Genomic DNA, 15,275 nt, shown 5'->3' on the forward strand with positions numbered 1-15,275 from the left:
TATTAGTGAAGACATTTTTTAATAGTATGGACATTTTGGACCTTACAAGTACAGCCAAAACACACACACCCCCACACACAGGTATTTCTGAAGGACTTCCATCTTTCCACATGCATGATGTTTTGGAGTCTATTTGATAGTAAATGTGTTTTCATTTGTCTGTTTAAGACTCTATTTGAACAAACTTGCTAAAATTCTTTGGTCAAAAAACAAACCTACTTTGTGCAACCTCTCCTTTCATCTATTCAATGCAGCACAGCAGAAATGTTGATATTTTTCTGAAGCTCCCAATGAGTCACTGTACTCTCTCACACACACAGACACAGACACACACACACACACACACACACACACACACACACACACACACACACTATTTGAACAGCTGTCTCTGTAGCTTGCCATGTTGTTTATTGCAGCTATTGTGATGGCTGTTTGTCTGTCCTTTTTCTCGCTCCATTCTTGTGTAAAATCTCTATGGCAAATCCTGCTGGAATGCAACTTGTTAAATCTTAACAGTGGAAATGAGTTTGCAGGTATGTGTAAGTTGCAAGCTGGAAAAATGTATAAAAATTGTAGTCTCCAAAAACAAACACACATCAAATGGTAACCCCAAGAAATACACAGATGCTTATGAAGGATAGTGTATACATTCATGCCAGGAGGACCTTACCAAGTGTTCGGGACATGACAGGCAAGGCTGAGCTCAGCACTAGAATAGACACACAGCATCCAATGATCTACAAGAAAAAAAAAAAACAAGACTAAGAAACATTTCCATCCATCATTCCAAATTAAATATAAAATTACAAAAGATTCCATAGCCGATGGCTTTGAAAAAAAAAGAAGACCAAATGCACCATGACCAATTTTTCAGCAAAATAATATTTAATAATACACATTTTAAGGTTACACCTTCTTTTAAGTTGTCTTTGTTATAGTGTAATTATACATTTAAGCACATGGGTATTATTAATTATCAACATTTACTTAGGGTTCGGCATTTAATTATGCATAATTTTACTACAGTATTACATGCAACATATGTAATGAGGACACTGTAAGATAAAGTGTTACAAATAGTTTAAATTCTTCACAGAAAATACAAAATATTATAATGGAAAAATTGTGAGGTTAGGTAATTTTTTTATTCAGATGCTGAACAATATATTCAGGTATCTAAACTTTTTTTTTTAGAGAATGACATGAACCGACATGAACAATGAACTGTTTGTGAATATTTTATACTTGTGTGACATTTCTAACTAAGTGTCAACAGGCCATAAAACTGAAGCAGTGTTGCAGATCCTACCGTTGTCATGGTAGTGTCGTCCTTTCTGGGAGTGAGCTCTTGAAAGATGCGAAGACTGTAGAAGCCAACCACAGACGAGACCATCAGATAACTGCTCGGGAGTTAAGACTAACACAGTAGTTTCTCGTCAAACCCTTTACAAGCATTTCACTCTAGAACACACTCACAACAATCATAAGCAAACAACTTTGAGTGCCTTCAATAAACACACAAAATCTGTGATCAAACACTAGACTGGAGCTTATGCAGCATTTGAGAATCACACACAGCAAAGGATACAACATGAGAATGATTTCAATAACCGCCTGGGCGACTCCAAACGTGGATAAAGAGGCATTGCCAATATTTCTCTCCTACCAAAACAAAGAGTGAAAGTTACTGTCAAAGGTTATTTTCATAAACTTAATTTCCCCATATAAAATTTGGTTTCAGAACATGATCATGTTTTGTATGTCTCTCATAAGCGCCGGTTTAGGTTCTGGACTCATGCAGTTACTCTTACATGGAGTAACTGCATGTAGTGGACGTGTTTTAGCGACATGCCCAACGCAAAGGCTCCTGTTACAACTGAAGCGGTGTAATCTAAATAAGACTACTGTGTTGACACCTCAGTGCTTCAGGCAGTGTGGGCAGAAAAAAGCGGCACAAATATTTGGAGCTGTTCTGAGTGAACCCTATTATGAAGAAATAAAACGTATAAAGCTCAGATTAGTGAAGTTTCCCCTCTCACCAATGAGGACAGACGGAGTGAAATTGGCGAAGAAATGAATGGAAGCAGATGAAAGAAATCTTTTTAAATTCACCGCTGCTCACACACGCATAATATGCGAGCAGGTGTTCAAACAAAAAAAAAAAGAAAAAAAAGAAAGAAAAAGGCAGTGGTGCTCTTACAGTAAGAGGCTGCATTGAATGAATGGCTGCCAAAAATTAGGAGAAAAATGTGGAAAAAAAAAGAAACCAAAACAAATGCGCTGGCAAACAAAGTTTTTCAATCTCAGGCCTTTAATATCTTTTGAAGTCATTGACGTGATCTAAAGGTTTGGATTGGAATTATTACAATAAAAGCCAACATTTATTTGACATAATTTATCAATGTAGAAACAATCTTAGTCTGGGCTTGACAAGTAAAAAAAATAAACTTAACTAAAAATCAATCATCAGTCTCATTCTACTGATGTGCATTTGACAGTAGACCAATTCAAAATCAACAGAGCATATAACAAATATTTATGATGATCTTTCTAACTGGATTAGATAGAATCTGAACCAGATTCTATAATGTCAATCTTGCTTGTTGATACTCATGTCAGGACTGAAGAAAGTTTACATGTGATTGAAAAACCAGAGAAGCTCACTTTGTAAAATATCATCAAACACTCACTTTACTGAATCATCCAAGAAAGTTCGCTTGTAGTTAATGTGAACTGAGACCAAAATAGGTAATGTGATCACTGATCCAACATAAAACCACAACCCATTCTGACTCCATAATAGCATAAACACCACTGAGAGTGTTTCAGAGGAACTATGAGAACTAAGAATTATAATATTGTGTGTGTATTTATATATTATGTAGTAGAGCTGCAATTAATCATTGAAAGATCACAATTTCGATTCAAATAACACAATCTTATTTCTAAATGACAACGATTTGCCTATATGTCTATTAAATCTTTGACAAGTACGATCATAACGAACATTCAAATCTGCTTGGCGCTGCCGCTGAGCCAGAGCGAGCAGTTGTCATGTAGGCTATAGGTATGAAACAACATCACAAATTGACTTCTTTTCAACCCCCCTAGGTCTCCCTGGTAGAAGAAAATTGCATCTCAATGGGACCTTCCTGGTTAAATAAATAAATCACATAAGTACCGGGATAAAAGTTTATAGTTCAGATATAAACACTGACGTCCACAGTAGTGATCAAAATAAAGTAAAATCACCATTTGAAAGTAACTCAACACTTCAAATAAATATTGTATATATTACATTGCTAATTACATTGACTGTTAAAAATGTATTTGTCATTGAATCATTCATTCAAGAGATTTGTAAAAAAAAATGCTGATTGAGTCATTTAATCATTTATTCAAACCAATTTTCTTTTTCAAAATTCATTCAAATTATTTCAATATTTTCACAATAGACTGCAGCAATAAACATGTTGTCAGAACCTCTAGTAAATGTTATTTTGTTTAGTTGTCCATTCAGAATCGTGGGAGAATTATGATCTTTATTAAACAAAACATTTGGATTCTCAATTTACCAGAATTGTGCAGTTCTAGTATGTAGTATGTATGTATATATAATTAAACTTATTGTAAAGCGTTGCACTTTACAATTCGTTTAATTTTGTAAATATTAGTAAATGCATTAACTGCATGGTTTAATAACCTAGCAATGAACAACAATTTTTGTAATAACAGCTAGGTTAGGTTAATGTCTAGGTTAATGCAAGTCAATGTAATGTTATATATACACATATATATACACACATACAGTTTCACTCCACATCCATCCTTGACTGTCATTTAACTTAACCATAAACTGACTGATATTATTGAACAGGACAGGTATCTCAAATCTCCTTTTTTGTTCAGAGCCTTGTCAGGTGTTTGTTGGCACTGCTTAACACCTGTGATTGAGTAAGTTTAAGGAGATCTGTGTGTTTACCTTCCATCAGGTGTGTTCTAACTACACTACATGTTTTGATGTGCCTCAGCTACCTCTGATGTAGGATAATAAGAGAATGAAAAAAAGTATAATCCATGATTAGTTTTTTGTTGTTTTTTTTCTCTCTCTCTTTTTTTAGTAAGGTGTTTACTGACAGGTTAGGGGCTAAATGTCATGTGTTGACTCTTGTCAGAGTTTCAGAGGTCAAAAAGAGACATATGATATATCTCTTGCTTTCCCGCTCATTTGGTTTCTCATTCCATCACTCCTTCTGCTCCGTATGACATGTGAGATATGAGTTCGGATGAGAAACGGACATTAATGAGGCTGTTTTTAGCATCGACAATAATTCTGAATCCATGGGGAGTGACAGCAATAAGACTTTTATTGCAGTCATTAGCAACAGTGCATCAGACAGCTTAATGCAAGCAGTGCCATTGCATTAGATCTCCTTACCTCATAGCCACATTTACGACACCCTGCCTTATCTGACGATCTCTGCGCTAACCTAGTTACCTTAACTCGCATCAATCTCTCTTAAGAATGTTGCGGAATGCTGGCCCACCCCCCACCACATCCCAACCCGACGTAAAAACCATCAAACAGACGTACAGACACCGCTGCTGGGTTGTCGTGGTTACATGAGATCTTAAGCATGGCACCAGTCCAGCTCATCAAACGCATAAACCATTAACCAGCCTGTCAAGAGGGCCCTTCGTCTCTGAACACTGTGACAAGTGTAATTTGGGGGATTTTCAGTCAAGCATCATGCCAAGGCAAATATCGACACTAATAAAATAATTAGAATGTGAAGCGGGCACTCTCATAAAGCCGCTCAACACTATCAAACCGTGGCCTGAAAAGGGATCTGCCTTCTCTTTGTTGTGGGAAGAAAAAGAAAAATGTGCAAAGCAAGGACAGCAGGTGGGAGTGGTGAAGTAAGGTGAGATACAAACATCATTGTATGGAGGGAAGGAAAAAAGCGCTGTTCTTTTTTTTTTTTTTTTTAACAGGAAATGACGTAACGGTTCCCATGGACCTGTTTTAAGTATTTACCTGTCCAAGCTCAAATGAATGGTAAACTGACTTGGACCCAAATTTAACCAGCCGTAGCTTGTAATTACCTTGTCAAAAGAGAAAACTGACACTGTTCACAAAGGTTAAATGATGGTTTCATTGCAGCAGTTTGGCTGAAAGGACTTCGGCCGAGTACTAAAAACACCCAGTTAAGACAACTGAGGTCTGTGTGAAGAGTTTCACACACGTACAGTGCGTGAGTGCTTTTGAATTGACATCAAGCAGAGCGGACGGGAGCTCAACTCTGATAAAGAGCATCAAACAGCAGCGACATGATACACATCTCGACCGGCCTTTTCTTCTCCAGCACACACCTGAGCATATCTGGAATTCAATTTGTGTTGACGCAAAGCATGATTTTAGCAGGACACAACAGTAGTGAGGGGAGGCAACAAGTGAAGGGAAAAATCCAGAAAAGCTGAGTATTGGTTTTCTTTGCAAGTTTGTTGACTTGCATTTTTCTTACCGTAGAACCCTTTGGCATAGCCGTCTCGTCAACAAGCAGGTACACAATGTTCAGAGCAACCAGGAGAACAGAAATCGCCTGCAAGCAGCACAGATAAAAACAAGAATAAGCATTATAAACAGCAGAAAGAAACATAAAACCAACTTATGAAAAATAAACTGCATCCTCAAGTCACATGCTTTGAGGTTCAACCCTGCAAAGTCTAAATAAACACGTACCGTTCCAGCAAGAAGGATCAGCATCACTATGGGGTAAAGGAGGTTCTTTTCCCAGGCTGAGGCCTTCTTTCTCCTTTCTATGACGGAGGGATGAGAGAAACAATTCTAGTGAACATAGTGTGAACACGGTCTGACTGACTGTGCATCAGTTTAATGTGAACTAACTTTCAGAAAATTGCAACGTTTCAATTCAGTGTCTAACAGAAAAAAAACTATTAAACACTGAGATAAAGAGCAACTATAGTAAGGTGAACAGTGTTTAATGCAGAATATCTGTGATGAATTGGCTTTTTTGTCGTATTGGCTCCTAGCTCTGGTGCAGCACTCTGGGCGGGACTTACTGCCGTTTTTGGGAGAGATGGCTGTTCACCCCAAGTCAGCACCTTGAGTTAGGACTAGGGTGTGTCCTGTAAGGTGGTGGGTGGGACACAGGCCACACCCTATATTGCCAAAAATCGATGGGACAATTTTTTTTTTTTTTAAAGATGCTAATATCGGAAATATAGTTACATTTGTAATGAAACAATGTCAAATACACGTTCAAATGACAAAGCAAAACTAATACCCAGATATAATTATTTGAAAATACGAAATCTGTGATGAATTGGCCTTTTTGTCGTATTGGCTCCTAGCTCTGGTGCAGCACTCTGGGCGGGACTTGCTGGCTATTTTGGAAGAGAGGGCTGTTCACCCCAAGTCAGCACCTTGAGTTAGGACTAGGGTGTGTCCTGTAAGGTGGTGGGTGGGACACAGGCCACACCCTATATTGCCTAAAATCGACGGGACAATTCACAGATTTTAATACATTTTCTTTCAATTAACAAAGATATAAAGTAAGGACACTATTCATAAGTGTAGAACTTCACAATAAGTTTCAATGTATTAACGTCAATTATTGCATTAGTGTCACAAACTAGCAATTTACTAGCCCGATTCATATTTGTTCATAATACATTCATAAAACGAATTTATTAATATTACATAAAACTACATTTATACATAAAATAACTTAAAAGAAAATGTTAAAATACCCTACAGTCTATGTATTAATAAATGCTGTAAAAGTAGAGTTCATTTTAGTTCATGATACCAAGGGCATTAACTAAATTTAACAAATGAAACTTACAGTGGCGTCTCGAATACTGTCTGTATGAACGTGTAACGAGTGTCAAGCCTGCATTCTCTTATCAGTAACCATAGTGACAGAGAATAAAACTGAAAAGTCTCATCACTTTTGACGCAACAAGAGTCCAATCGAGCCACGAGATCATCAATCAAATCTTCATTAACCAACAGCAGTTTTTATTTCTGTGTGGAGAACGGAGCATTTGAGCTACGTGTAGAACACAAAACCGACGGGAACAACTCCGGTGGAGAAACAGTGACTGGATCTAAAACCTTCAGATGACACACAGCTCATATCTCTGCCACTGTAAATGACCGTGCAGACACAAGAAAACTCCCGGTAGACACACATTTGTGCAGCGCAGAATGGTGCTCTTGCAATGTATGACTTGACAGACAACTAGTTGTTCAGTCCGGTGTTTTGTCGATTTGTCCTACTGTGTCAGATTTTTGCTATCTCCCATTAAAATAGTAGGTAGCACAATTCGACAGCATAAAATGCTAACTGTCAGATTGTGCTACCAGCATCATATTCTTGTGGTTTGAGACTTTATTAACATCCATAAATACCCTTACCCTAAGCCTACCCTTAAAACAATGAAAATATTGTTTTAATAAATATTAAATAATTGTTATGTGCATGCACAGCCTGGTAGGACAATCTGACAGGTAGGATGAAATGTCAGGACACCTGTCAGTTCACACAGTGCAGGTTTTTCGAGAATGCGGTTTGGAGTCCTGAAAATTTACGGGTGTGAGAGTTTGGTTGTTACTACATTAATTAACTGAAATGTTTGTAAATGTGACCCTATTAAGGTCTTAAATACAGGACTGTAACTACTATGATAATCTATTGCTTTGTATTTCATTAGTGTGTTGAAATAACAGCTACCAGTTATTTCGGTGTTATTGAATTAGGTATACTGAATTAAGGCTACATATAAGCAGGGGCGGACTCAGGCAAAAAAGTGGCCCTGGACTTTCTGGCACAAAGCGGCCCATCACACCCGGTCTGCAACATACCTCACCATAAACCCACCAGCTCATTATGCACGGAGCAATTTTAAACACCACTTACTAACATATAGATGCTATTTACACAGAAAAATGTATTAATTATATCATTTTTTTATTGAAATGCTTATAATGAATGATTGGCATACTTCTTTAAGTTATAATTTGTCTTTCCTGGTGCACATGGCGAATAGAATTCTCTTTTCCAAACACTGAAGTTTAATATACCTACCATAAAATCAGTCCATATACAATGCTATGGTCTAGAAGACTTAGAATATAGTGCAGAATGTGGACTGTTTTATAGTGCCTTTCTAGTGGCTATAGTATGTGTCCTTGACATCTGTCATTTTATGGAATAGAGCTTGTGGAAAAGAGTTTAAAAATTATATGAAAAATACAATTAATTTATATTAAAATGATTTCTGAAGGATCATGTGACACTGAAGTGTGGAGTAATGATGCTGAAAAGTCAGCTTTGATCACAGAAATAAATTACATTTTACAATATATTCACATAGAAAACTAGCTATTGGAAATTGTGTTCATATTTCTTAAAATTCAGCCTTCTTTCAAAAACATTTTTAAAAAGTCTTAGTTATTTCAAACTTTTGATTGCCAGTGTGTAAAATAATGCATGTGAACCAACTAGCAAATTATATATTTATTTTAGTATATGACACTTTCCTACATGGGACATAGGCTACTAGAATATGAAAGTTACCAGTTTTACCATGTAGTGTAGGCCTACGTTTGAGAAATATATTTTGAGTTTCATGAATCATTTTCAAATGATTGTGAAATTACTAAAGAAAGCCTGAGTCAGATACACAAACGTTCCCTCTGATTTGCTGAAAACTGCTAAATTAATGTTTCTTTGTGCATTGTGTGACGAATAACGTAAAAGGCATTCAAATCTGAGAAATTCAGCAGTAAAAGGTCAGCAGTAGTTTGCATCCCTGGAAATGAATGTCCGTTGTTTAACATTTTTTACATCGTTAGCAGTTGAGAAATATTCCTGTATTGACTCGTCATGTTCTGCTGTTTATCTTACCTTGGCTCGCATTCAAGTGCTGCTCGTTTCTGTGGACAATAAATCCTGCCCCCTTCGATTTGATTGGATATCTCAAACATTTTGACATTGACGAGCACTTTTAGACCACTGAGACTGATCAGGCTAAATAGATTAGAGTTTTGCCTCAAGTGGGCCGTGCGTCTGGGCTGATAGAAGGATATAGGCTCCGTAATTTTACTACAATTCATTCCTCATATACATTTACATAGCAACAAGCCGGCCCACATTGTCCAGCGGCCCACTGGGAAAACGCCCGGTGCTCCAGATGGCCAGTCCTGCATATATGTCCGTAGTTCGAAGGTTTCATTATAGTTCAGAACAGTGATGGAAAACCTCACACATTAAGGCTTCTCCTGCTCCACTCATGAAGTGGGTCTAGATTAGAGTATCTTCTCTCTATCTCAGTGTCTGTCACTCCTGTGCCGCTCTGTCCTCTACTCTCTCCTTCTCAACATCTCTCGCTCTGATCCTGCTCTGGCACTGAGGTTGGCAGGGTTCCCTGCATATGCACCATGCTGCCTCTAAATTAATGACCGCACTTGGAGAGACAGCCACAATAAAGTTTGCATCACACTGCAATATCCTAAGTGCCTTTGTGGCCTCCTCTCCTTCCAACTGCTTGTCTCTCTGGAATCATTTATAATACCCCAAAACACAGGCTGACGTCGAAAATGATACAGCCATACCCTATCTGGCCCCACTCCAAATGACTGTTCACATTCAAATATGCACACACTTTGCAATTCAACATTATTATGAGTGGATATTGCAGCCTACACATATTTGAATCTGACAGTTCTTGATCATGGTTCAATTTAGTTTAATTAAACGTTGTTTAAAACATCTCTCACCGAGTTTGTTCCTCTGATTGCGAATGTTGTCCAGCTCTTTGTAGAGATGGTGCTGAGAGTTTCCATGGAAATAAGAGTTTGACATCGTACCTGAGTGACAGACAAAGACAGAAAGAGCGGAAGAGAAAGGGTATTGAAACAATATACTTTTGAAAGAAAAATACTTTCTTTATGTTTATCTTGGCTTATTAATAGCTACTGTAAAAATAATCAAACTGCAAGGAAATATCAGTGATGTGAACATAAATCAGTTGTTTGAACGTTATCTTTACCCTTACTCAAGTACATACTTAATATATCACACGATTTGCCAAAAAAAGAAGAAAAAAAAAGACATTTACTTAAAAAAAAAAAAAAAAAAAACATTCATGGAGTGGAGATCCAATATCTGCAGTTCAACATCTGAAGACCCAGGAAGTGAGACCAAGCTCAATGCCCTGCAGGAGGTTTGTCTCCACAGTTCAGCATTATTGTATATTGGAACATTTCTATGAAATGTTCTATTCTGCCACTATCAACAACTGCAACAATTAACTAAATCTCATGAGCACCACACAACTGCAATCTCAAATGTGGTTAACAGTGCTGGAAAACAATGCTTTGAAAAGTAATTTAATGCGTTAAAAAAAGTGATTAATTACATAAATCATTATCTTTTATGGAAAGTAATGTGTTTGATACTTTTGGGTCACTTTTTTAATCTACATTTTTATTGGTCATAACTTCTGGAGAGAAATAGCACAGACACTGGTCAAAGATTCTAGTGCGAATGTGTCGATGGCCTATGCATCCGGCTTTACGCAAATGCTGTATTAGCGTCAAAACTGAAATATATATTGGGTCTAGGCCAGACGTGTGCATGCTGCAACTGGTTCTGACGGAAGAGGGGACTGAGGTTTCTTCAAAACACTGACTGTGTGTGTCAGAAGGTGAGAGTGAGAGGGCAAAACCAGAAAGGGGTTCTCCAGGAAAACCACAGACTTCTGTCTCATTTAGCTCTCATTTATCCGTTTGATTCGGGTGTTTTTTTTTGTGCCTGTTTCAGTGGTTCGTTTGCTCCTCAAAGCAAAGGATTGGTTTGCACCGCCTCGGGGGACACACACACTGGCAGATCAGCAGCAATTAGTTCAGTGTTACACCGTTACTGGCGTGCAATAAAAACACAATCTTTCATCTTTACACCGACATGGGGCTGAGAAGTCAATCACTTTGATCAAAACGTGAATATTATTATGATGATTGTACCACACCCTGTCTGGTAGAGGTTCAGGTTCATAAAGATATCTATTAAAAGAAAAAAATAACACAGCAGGTGTGTTCCCAATCGTGTACTTGTCCATACCAGTGATTTTTAGGGAAAATCTGTACCCTCAAACCGAAACAATGAAATCGGAAATGTCATTACTAGCTGATAAGGAATGGATTGCTCTGCCAAACATGGCTCACAATTGCCCTAAAGGGCTAATATGAGGTGAGCAAAAAGTGAGAGAAACAACGGTAAGACATCTGTGAGTCCTTTATTGGCAAACGTGTTTTATGGAATAATAATTACAATAGTTTGTTGAAATCAGCATTAGTCAATCATTTCCAAAATGCTGCGGCCCTCATTTCAAGAAGAGTAGGAAACACTTGAATAAATTCTTGCTTATAGCCCTTCAATTAAGGTGATAAAGGTGCTGCTCAGCAGCAACTCAGTAGAGGGATGCTAGCAAAAGGAAAAGGAGATGATGTCATTGTTTTCTAAAGAAACTTCAGCCGGTTCTGCATTACGTCAGTGGTAATTATGCAAAGCAGAGAGCCATCCGGTACCGAAGAGAGTTTTTGCAAGGTCACCCTGCCACTGCGCATCTGGGCAACAGAGAAAAGCATAGCCAGAGCCAAGACAGAAGACAAACAAATGCCTGCAACAAGGCTAATATGAAAGCATACACTCAGACAAATGCACCTAAACACACAGCCACAGATTCCCTCACAGTGCATAAACACAAGTGCGTTAATGCATACACAACATGACATTCACACATAGCAATATATACACACACAACTACATGAATGCATTCAAAATAATACTTCAAAATAGACCACATAGACACCGAATGGAGTTATCTGTATTAATGGCCTCAATTTAAGGACATTGAAACTCATCGAATCAGATGCAGATTACTGGATCAATGGAATAACTAACACGCTTATCAATTAGCCCATATCAAAGGTCTGCAAGAGCGTGTGCAGGCATGCAGTATCTAAATGAAGTTACAGTCAGTTGGGTAATTGTTATTAGATAGATCACAGATAAGAGAGTAAAGCAAAGTAGACAGTTTCCTCTTGAACTCTCTTCCCCTCAACCTCACCTCAGGTTTTTATTTACGGTGCAAAAGAAGAAAAGAACGAAAATTCCTTAAATTCCTGATAAGGTAAAATTCGTCCTCTCCTTAACGCCTGAGCGAGATCTTCCTATAAGGCAGAGTTCTTAAGCTTTGCCAAAATTGCATTCCGCATCCCTAGTGGCCTTTTGTCACCCGATCACATTGACTGCCACTGCGCTTCACATCAAACAACAAAATCACAAAAAAGCAAAAATCGTTAAAACAGATTACAATTATTTTATCAGGTGTTCAAAGCAAATCTGCCTTTGGTGCTAACACTACAGAACCAAACAACCAAATGAGAGGCTATTGAAATTCATCCATGGGATTTGGCCAACTGGGTACTATCAGTTAAGATGATCTAGCTTACCTCCGTGAATTCAATAGAAAAAGCACATGGTCTATGTTGACTGGCATCTGTACACTCTGTTGCGTGCTTGAGTTGAAGCTAAAGTCTAGTTTGGCTTTAAGCCTAAACACTTCCTGCATTGTGTGGATGTTTGTGTAGGGCAGCAGCCGGGAACCTATGGCTCGGTAGCTACACCTGGCTCTTTGACAAAAATCATGCGGCTCGCCAGGTCCTGCATCCTTTACCAATAAATGATCGATAAAACAAAAAAAAGTCGACACAACAATAGACACTTTCTGCAGAAATAGCAGCCAATTACAATTCCCTTGTTGTACCTACCGAGGTTAATGAAAAGACAAGTTAAGAATACATTTCAAGTTGTACCGGCCAAAGTGCGTGTTCAGTGCGGTTTGCGAGTGTCATGACAGCAATCCTTGAGCTCCTGCACTCTCAGATTCAAGCAGCTCTGTAGCTTGTTTGTGGTAATGGCGCAAAAATGTTTAGAACAGCAGTGAAAATGTAAAAGTAGGCTATATAAAAAAAAGTACTGGAAACTGGTGCTCTGCTGTGCCAAGAGACACTTCGAAACATTTCACCGGGTACTTTCGCTTTTGCCACAGAGATATTTTATGTCTTATAAATGTGTTGTATTTATGATAATCTGTGCAGCTTTCAGTGGACGATACGGTTTTAAGTTATTAATAACGAAACATGGATGAAGATGGATGCAGAGCGGCATGTGCTTGATGTAAAAAATAAATATTAAAAGCACATGAAGCTGCGGAAGAGAACTGAATGACAGGATGCTTTCTGTGCGCACTCGGAGTGGAACACGGACGAGCATAGTAGATATAGAAAATGTAATTATGCCCACCTGGTGCCTGGTGAGTATTCACTTAAACACATTCGACGTAAGCACTGTGCGTCGTTCTTCACTCAGTCACTCACACACACGAAAAAGAGGATTTATCCGACTCAGGCTGGTACTCAACCCAACAGTGAAAGCCCTGCACAATTAATTCCACATTGCAACTTATTCATTGTTTGTTTTTAGTTGTTTAGGTTACATGATACTAATAGTAAAAAAAAAAAAAGTTTTGTTGATTTCTCAAATACAAGAGGGGGAATGGGAGGGAGTTGAAGGTAAGCAGGGACATAATTCTATTAGAACAGAAGCGGGTCAACAAAGGGAGATAGCTATATTTTTTATTTAATTGAATCCTCTTTTCTTTTAAACTAAAATTGTAGAGCAATATGTTTAAGGATTAATATGAATATTAGTATAAGGATTATAAATGTATAAGGAATAATATGGTATATTATCTGGGTGTCATGATGTGGCATAGTGGCTCAGCCTAAACTGGACAGGCTGAGCCATGAAACATGACCATTGTGTTTTTAGTAATGCATTTATCCTCAGGTTGTGGTTGATTGTAAGTCACTCTTTATAAAACTGTCTATTTATGACTAGTAGTAATTATAGTTGTTATAAGGCTTTTGCACACCACCATTTATTACTGTGGTGAATTGATGCTTTGTCAAAAAAGTAAAATAGCACTCAATTAATGGTCTGCTTTTCCTGCAACCTCACCAAAACATTGGCAGATTTGTAGCAGAATAAATGAAAGGAGATACAGATGCAAATAATCCGCTGTCATTCAGTTCATACAGAAATAAAACCCCAAACAGGTACTAAACCTTGATTACAAAGAGATTATACAATGCATTTGACCACCATACAAAAAACAAACACGCTCACCATTGAGTCTACGCTCCAGGGCCTCTTCCTGCAGCTGTATACAATAAATCTGCTCATCCAGATCCTCTAAAATCTACACAGAAAAAGAGAGGGAGAGGGTGTGAGGGAGAATGATAGAGTGGATATTTAAATACACACACATACAGTGTAATTGTACTTACTGTGGGTTTGACTAGTAACTGGCCCATCACTGTGAACATGCGTGACATTCCCACTGGAGTACACACTGATGAGATGAGACAAGAAGCTGGTTTAAACCACACACACGCTCATTTATGCTTTTCTAAGGCAAGAGTATAAATGCACCCTTTGAACTAAAGGGCTCATGTTTATGTAACTGCTGTAACAGTGGGTGAAACAAGTGAAAAGGGTATTTTGAGTGACAGCATGGGAGATCATGTCTTGATCATTTTCAGCTTTGTATGCCATTTTGACATTTTAATATGCACCTTTTAGCTCTGAAACCTTATTAGGTTATATTTTCCACACTAGTTTTCACTAAATGAACAAAATTATTTAATCATTATATATTATTCACCAATACAACAATACATAGGAATAAAACATTTACCTAGATATTTACTAAAAGGTTTTAAATGCCACATGAATGTAAAAATCAATCGTCTCGTTCACAGTGAGTGTTGCTTAAATTTTATATTGGCAGCAAAATCATGAATATGTCATAAATATTTAAAATAATCACCCTGCCCTAATGAACTCTATGCACATCAACTGCCTGCATATTTACAAACTCTTCCGGTATAATGTTCTCCCTTAGCAAACTGTAGCAAAGTCTTTCTGTCATATTTCGAATAACTGTCGGTCACAGCAAATTATAATTATGTTAAACTCAAAACATTCAAATGTCAAACTTTCAAAGAAAAACTAATTATCTACATTCACTCTACAAACACTGACTTGTCACTGTCCAGATTTGCTCACAATGTCTATATGCACTGGTCTGCACTGGAAGTTATGGTGGCCAATAAG

General features: G+C 37.7%; 1 protein-coding gene across 2 annotated transcripts in view; it reads right to left on the minus strand.

Moving 5' to 3' along the window:
* Nucleotides 1–15,275, minus strand: part of lmbr1 (limb development membrane protein 1) — a 49,591-nt gene that overhangs the window by 7,650 nt on the left and 26,666 nt on the right. For both annotated transcript variants that reach the window (XM_079810796.1, XM_079810797.1), the window contains exons 8-15: nt 14,447–14,511; nt 14,286–14,358; nt 9,812–9,901; nt 5,747–5,823; nt 5,529–5,606; nt 1,592–1,665; nt 1,313–1,403; nt 674–740 (exon numbers count right to left, since the gene is read on the minus strand). In XM_079810796.1, the coding sequence (XP_079666922.1) occupies nt 674–740; nt 1,313–1,403; nt 1,592–1,665; nt 5,529–5,606; nt 5,747–5,823; nt 9,812–9,901; nt 14,286–14,358; nt 14,447–14,511 (615 nt within the window). The remainder of the gene's footprint in view (nt 1–673; nt 741–1,312; nt 1,404–1,591; nt 1,666–5,528; nt 5,607–5,746; nt 5,824–9,811; nt 9,902–14,285; nt 14,359–14,446; nt 14,512–15,275) is intronic.

Source organism: Gobio gobio (genome assembly GCF_949357685.1).
Source record: "Gobio gobio genome assembly, chromosome: 2".
NCBI lineage: Eukaryota > Metazoa > Chordata > Actinopteri > Cypriniformes > Gobionidae > Gobio > Gobio gobio.